Source organism: Aquarana catesbeiana, linkage group LG10 (assembly GCF_042186555.1).
Source record: "Aquarana catesbeiana isolate 2022-GZ linkage group LG10, ASM4218655v1, whole genome shotgun sequence".
NCBI lineage: Eukaryota > Metazoa > Chordata > Amphibia > Anura > Ranidae > Aquarana > Aquarana catesbeiana.
In genome coordinates, this window is record NC_133333.1 from 17,876,137 (window position 1) to 17,883,419 (window position 7,283).

The following is a 7,283-nucleotide window of genomic DNA, read 5'->3' on the forward strand; positions in this document are numbered from 1 at the left end:
CTCCAGGCCCTAACCACGGAGGACCCCCAAGGTTTCATCTCCATTGTCGGCTGACAATATAAGCCTGTTTGACTCATAGAACGTATGTTCTTTTGAGTTCAAACCTTCTGGTAAGCCTGCATTTATTCTGGTGGTGGCCTCATCACATTGGTGTTTCTACTTCCCACCTACCTTATTGCCTTTGTGTGTGGTGATCGAGACCATCCTATTTCAATATCGACTGCAATCATTTACTGCACATTGTGGATCTTTGAGATTCTCTATGGACTATATTACCTTCTTTGCACTTGGTTTTGATTTTTTGACAATAACTTGCATATAAGCCTTTAAAATTAGCACTTTTGATTTTTCATGTTCTTGTCCCATAGACTTTAATAGTGTTCCGGCAGCATTCGAATTTGCTGCGAACACCACATATTGTTCGCTGTTCGGCGAACAGGCGAACACCCGATGTTCAAGTCGAACTTACGTTCGACTCGAACATCGGCTCATCCCTAGTAACTATCAAATCTGTTAGACTGTCCTAAACCTCCTATACAACCCCTGCATTGATGCATATTGTTATTATGGGAAATTCTATGTACGTTTAACCAATTATTTTTTGTGCATTCAGTCTCTGTGTCTCTGGGGGAGTGGCAGTGGGTGTGTCACCTGTCTATATACTGTTTGCTAAAGGTGTCACACCTCGTCATCTCAGAAGGTTGGGAGGTGGAGTTAAGCCAGGAATCGAAACTGCTCATTCTGTGTATACTCCGCTCAGCTCAGAGGTTGAATACAGGCTGATAGCTCTGGTTTCCTTTCATTATCTCCTCCTTTCCTTCAACAATGGCTGTTTCTGAACTGAGGAACGAGCTGAACTGCTCCATCTGCCTGAATGTGTATGAAGACCCTGTAATTCTGAGATGTGGTCACAACTTCTGTTCCACCTGTATAGGAAATGTATTGACCTCACAAGAAGGATCTGGAGGTTATTCCTGTCCGGAATGCAGGATGCAGTTTGAGGAGCGACCTGAACTACAGAGAAATATCGTTTTAAAGAACATTGCAGAGCGTTTCCAGTCTACTCATCCCGAGGAGGAACCTGGTGGAATCTTATGTACTTACTGCATTAACTCCTCAGTACCCGCTGTCAAGACCTGCGTCCATTGTGAGGCTTCTTTGTGCGAGGGTCACGTCAAGATGCACAATAAATCATCGGAACATGTGTTGATTGAGCCCACCTCTTATTTGGAGAACAGAAAATGCTCCCAACACAAGAAGATCTTGGAGTACTATTGCTGTGAGGACTCTGTCTGTATCTGTGTGTCCTGTAGATTGGATGGAACACATAAGGGGCACCAGGTTGAGTTGATCGAGGATGCCTTTGAGAAGAAGAGAGAAAAGTTGAGGAATGTTCTTGGGGAGTTGTCCTCACAGAAAGCGGAGGCCAGAAGTAGGATCCAGACCCTTCTGGGTCACAAGGATAAAGTGAAGAGGAAAGCAGCTACTTTTAACAAAACAGTCATAAACTTGTTCAGGGACATCCATAAAAAGTTGGATGCTCTTGAGAAGCAGATCCTCAACGAGGGTCGTAGGCAAGAAGAGGAAGCTACGAACTCGGTAACTGACCTCATCCAGCATCTGGAAGCTGAAATAGATGAATTCTCCAATAAGATAATAATGGCTGAGAAGCTGTACAACATAACAGAGCCGCTAAATGTTTTAGAAGAGGATATAAAGGGTCATGAAGACTTGAAGGGGACAACAATAGAGGGAAACGATGTGAAAGATCTCCATGAAGGACCAACTTTCAAATCATTGCTGAAGGGTTTGTTTGATATTGTAAATCAAGTGAGGTTGGATACATTGCAGGCTATTTCAGACATTGTACTAGATGCAGATACAGCTGGGAACAGTGTGAATGTTTCTAAAGACTTAAAAACTGTGTCTTACACAGAAAGTTGTACTTACCCAACATCTCCAAGGAGATTTATTATTAATCAGATTTTAAGTAAAACTAGTTTTTCATCAGGACAACATTACTGGGAAGTGGAGACAAGTAAAGCAGGTAGCTGGAGGATAGGGGTTGCCTATGCAAGTATAGATACCAAAGATCGTTGTACTATTGGAAATAATAATAAAGCCTGGAGTTTGCGAAGGAAAGATGACAAGTATTCTGTTGTTCATGATGACAATGAAATGGGTTTAATGCAAACATTTTCTAGCCTCGGTTTTGGTGTATATCTGGATTATGAGGGTGGCCGGCTCTCCTTTTATGAACTGTGTGATTCGGTCAGACACATACACACCTTTCGTACCAATTTCACAGAACCCCTTCATGCTGCATTTCTAGTATATAACAGTTCTGTGACAATTATGAACGTGGCACATTGAAAACTATCTAAGGGATCATTTCCAAAATACTATTGCAGGTCTACTGCTATTTCAAGGGGGGAAATGTAGATGAAGGCCAATAAGGGATGAGCTTGGGTTCGGTAAGAAAGCTGTCAGTGTGGCTGGGACATTCCCCACCCCAAGCTGCACATTGGAGCTTGTGCCATCATTAACTAAATATGACCATAATAGGCCGACACTGACAACTTCCTTCCAAGTTCAACCAAACCCAAGCTCATCCCTTCTACCAGACTCAATCCAAAAAAATAAATAAAAAATGTGTCTATACAAAAACCTTAACCTTGCCTGATCCAACTGCTTAATATAACCTTCTGTGCCTTCCGATGCAGTAACATTCATCAACTTAAGCAAACTAAGATAAGCTGAGATTGGGTTTACATCTAATTTAAATTTTCCAGTTCCGGAACATTTGAAAATGATCCCTTGTGCCTCTGTGTCTTCATTATAGGTAGGGAAGGGTTTAAACCCCTGTGGGTTTATTTTTTGCTTTGTCCCACTGGGGAGATTTTCCCTTATTTCTTGTCCCAGAGACTCAACAGGAAGTGAGAGGAAATCTCTACAAAGTAAAGAGAAATTCCATCTTAGACAGGTGTCACCAGAAGTGATGTCCCCATTTGAAAACCACTTGTTCTGGTTGCAACTCAATTTTGGATTTCCCATCAATTTCTGTTTTAGTGACGATGGTCACCAGGACAAATAGAGCCTTCACAGGGGGGGAAACAGACATCAAAAATATTGTGATATACATACACTTTACATCTGTATACTTACAACTTATTTTTGATACTTCCTTATGTATAGCAAACCCAGACACATAAAAAGAAAAAAAAATGAAATGCCCTAGGCCAGTGATGGTGAACCTTGGCACCCCAGATGTTTTGGAACTACATTTCCCATGATGCTCATGCACTCTGCATTGTAGCCGAGCATTATGGGAAATGTAGTTCCAAAACATCTGGGGTGCCAAGGTTCACCATCACTGCCCTATTCCCACTTATGTGCAATGTACTAATGCCCCAGAATTTGGATGTGAAATTAAATATTTTTTTCCGAATGTACTATATATAAAGAATGTTATAGAGGCATTCAAATGCAAATAACATGATTGCTTTACTTTATATTGTGGATAAAATATGTTGGTTAAGTGATTTATTTTCCCATAATACAGTACAGTTTGTTATAGTACAGGTATAGTATCCATTTCAATACTGGGCACTTTCACCACCTTCCTGCCCAGGCCAATTATCAGCTTACATTGCTTTTGCACTGTGAATGACAATTGCGTGGTCATGCAACACTGTACCCAAACAAAATTTGTATTATTTTTTTTTTTTTTCACATAAATAGAGCTTTCTTTTGGTGGTATTTAATCACCACTGGATTTTTTTGTCAAATAAACAAAAAAGACCAAACATTCTTAAAAAAACAAACAAACAAACAAAAAAAAACATGTTTTTCTTTGTTTCCTGTTATAAATTTTTTTGCAAATAAATAACCTTTCTTCATATATTTAGGTCAAAATGTATTCTGCTTCATTTTCTTGCTGATAATAGCCCAAAAGGGGGCCGAAAACTCCAGCATAGTACAAATATCCCCCGAATGACCCATTTTTGGAAAGTAGTCCAGTCCAAGGTATTTAGTAAGAGGCATGGTACGTTTTTAAAAGTTGCATTTTTTTGTCACAATTTTTTTGGAAAATGAAAAAAAAAATCACTTTTTTTTTTTTTTTTTTTTTTACATACTGTCACCAGTGCAGTACAGCATCATCATATAATGGGTGTGATGGTGATTAGGGACAGTGATTGGTGACAGTATGTGAAAAATAAATTAGAAATGTAAAAATAAATTTTTCTTTATTACTTTTTTTCCTCTTTTTTATGATATAACACTGTATTATTCTGGGGAAGTGATTAGGATTTTTTTTTTCACATTTTGATTGCTAATACCAATGAATTTCATAAGCATAAAGGTATAAGCAAGCATTTTTACTGAACGAAACTGATTCATTCGGTGTCTTTTGCTGTGATTAGCTGTGATTGGTCACATCCAATCTCATGGTACAGATGCACTGTGATTGGCCCTGTCTGTACCATGTGATCACTTTGACCAATCACAGCTAACACCACAGTTGTATACAATGGAAGACATGAAAGGAAGCCATCCCTTTTTTGCAGCTGTCATGTGATCTGCTGTGATTGGTCACAGCGATCACATGACACTGGCAGCAGGCTGGTGTAGCGATCAGCTTCTAATGCTGCTTGAGCACCCTTAGCTTGACTGTCAGTGCCACCAGGTCCCATCCTTCCATCTTTAATATCCCTGGTAGTATTTTTAATAGGAGTGTCCTTATCATCTCATTGGGTTGGGCCTTCAGGAGCTACCTAAACCATTTTGCATCTTCGCACTTTTCTTCTTTCTGTGGATAGAGTGATAAAGGGTTAGAACCCCCTGATGGGTATTACTGGTTTACGAAGCCTGTGGGGTTGATTTACTAAAACTAAAGAGTGCAAAATCTGGTGCAGCTGTGCATGGTAGCCAATCAGCTTCTAACTTCAGCTTGTTCAATTCAGCTTTGACAAAAAAAAAAAAAGGAAGATGATTGGTTACTATGCACAGCTGCACCAGATTTTGCACTCTCCAATTTTAGTAAATCAACCCCATGTACCACTGCAGATCTGCCCTGTCCTCTTCCTGTTGCTGTTTTAGGTGCTGCGGCCTCAGCTGCACTAAATGTGACCAAGATGGACACACCCCCTTCTTCCACCTCCACCACTGAGTAAAGTTCTTTTTTTTTTTCAAACTTGTCGCTCTTCTTTGGTTTATAGTGCAAAAAATAAAAACCGCAGAGGTGATCAAATACCACCAAAAGAAAGTGGGGGAGGGGGGCCTGGAACATCAATTATATTTGGGTACAGCGTTGCACGCCGGCGCAATTGTCAGTTAAAGTAACGCAGTGCTGTATCGCAAAAACGGCCTGGTCATGAAGGGGGGTAATACCTTCCGGAGCTGAAGTGTATGTGTAGCCTAAACTTTTTTCTTTTTTTTCTTTTTTTTCAAGGTTGGAGTAAGAAAGGATTACAACCCACTTGTTCTAATTTTTTTTAGCAAAGTCCTCTCTCTCTTTTCATTGGGTTTCCAGGACAGGAAGTGAAAATAATCTAGCCAATAAAAAACAAAATGTATCCAAAACTTAAAAAAAAACAAAAAAAAACAATGACATATTTCATTTACATAAATCATTTTTAGGACAAACAAGGCTTTATTGGTGTCTATTGTCTTGCAAATATTATTTTTATATTTTATGTGAGGCATAGAAATAATTGTAAACATTTATAAATGCAGATTATTCTACTTTGATTATAGTTAGTTTAAAAAAAAAAATGTTACTGCAGATAAAATGTATAAATGTTATTCTATAGTTTAAAATCACACTAAAGTTATCATTCTGGTACAAATCATTGTAAAGTTACAGTATTTCCAAATGAAATAAAGGATTTACTTTCAATGTTGTGCATTCTTTATTATGACACAAAACAAAATGAACAAAATAAATAAAAGAAAAAAAAAAGTTTAAATATTAATGGTTGGTAAAATAGAAAAAAATCATCAGGAAAACAATCGCTAATGGGAGGAGTTTAAGGAATTGATTAGGAGTGATTAGTGTAATGATGAGTCAATAAGGGCCACATTTTATTTCAAGAACAATAAAAAACTTTTTTTTTTTTTACTAGTTATGTTGCTTTAACTGACATCATCTGTAGAATCTCATCCCTTTTATCTGCAGATTAATGAAACAATAAATACAAAAGTAACAATTCTACATCTCATGTCTCTATATCATCTACATCTCTATCTCATGTCTGAACATCGTGTCAGGTGGTCATTTTCGATCTCATGTCTGAGCAGTGTTTATAAACATTGTGGCAGGTTGTTCTTTTCTATCTCATGTCTGAACAGTGTTTATAAACATCTTGCCACTTGGTCCTTTTTTTTTTTTACAGATTACTGTACTTACACAGCAACTTCTTTAAAGTGGAATATATCTACGTGAGCCGGTCGGGAAGCGGTTAATGCACCACAGCGGCCCTTCAGAAGAGGGAAGCAAACTCTATAGGAAAACCAAGCAGAGAAGAAGGCGCTTCTAAGTGCAGTAATAAAACACTTTCACCCTTTCGTGCCTAAGCCTTTTTCTGACATTTGTTGCTTACAAATTGAAATCCATATTTTTTGCTAGAAGGGGTAAAAAGCGCCCGTGTTGCGGCGCTTCCGGATCACTTTTCAGGCGCTTCGGAAGCGCTGCCCATTCATTCCAATGGGCAGGGGCGGTGTAGGAGTGCTGTATACAGATGCACTGAGTACAGTGAGCAACTAAATGTACCTGAATGAAGCAATTGCAGCCACACGGACTACAGTGTGACAAGCTAAATTTACCTATCAAAAACACAGTGTTTTGTAAATCTATTTATCCACTTGACCACTGGGCACTTAAACCCCCTTCAAAACAAGACCAATGTTCAGCTTTCGGTGCTCTCACATTTTGAATGACAATTACTCAGTCATGCAACACTGTACCTACATTAAATTTTTGTCCTTTTTTTCATACAAATAGGACTTTCTTTTGGTGGTATTTAATCACCGCTGGGTTTTTTGCGCTATAAATCAAAAAAGACTGAAAATTCAGTAAAAAAAAAATAAAATCTTTGTTTCTGTTAAAATTTATTGCGCGAGTATTGGCAGTGTATTGGCGAGCATTGGCAGAGTATTGGCAGAGTATTGGCGAGTATTGACAGAGTATTGGCGAGTATTGGCAGAGTATTGGCAGAGTATTGGTGAGTATTGACAGAGTATTGGCAGAGTATTGGCAGAATATTGGCGAGTATTGGCAGAGT

General features: G+C 38.7%; 1 protein-coding gene across 1 annotated transcript; it reads left to right on the plus strand.

The window, feature by feature from the left end:
- The first annotated feature begins 721 nt into the window (after nucleotides 1–721).
- LOC141110409 (E3 ubiquitin/ISG15 ligase TRIM25-like) lies at nucleotides 722–5,899 on the plus strand. The gene has a single exon (XM_073601746.1). It carries the CDS (start codon nucleotides 826–828, stop codon nucleotides 2,371–2,373), a length of 1,548 nt encoding a protein of 515 aa, XP_073457847.1. The 5' UTR covers nucleotides 722–825; the 3' UTR covers nucleotides 2,374–5,899.
- The last annotated feature ends 1,384 nt before the right edge of the window (nucleotides 5,900–7,283 follow it).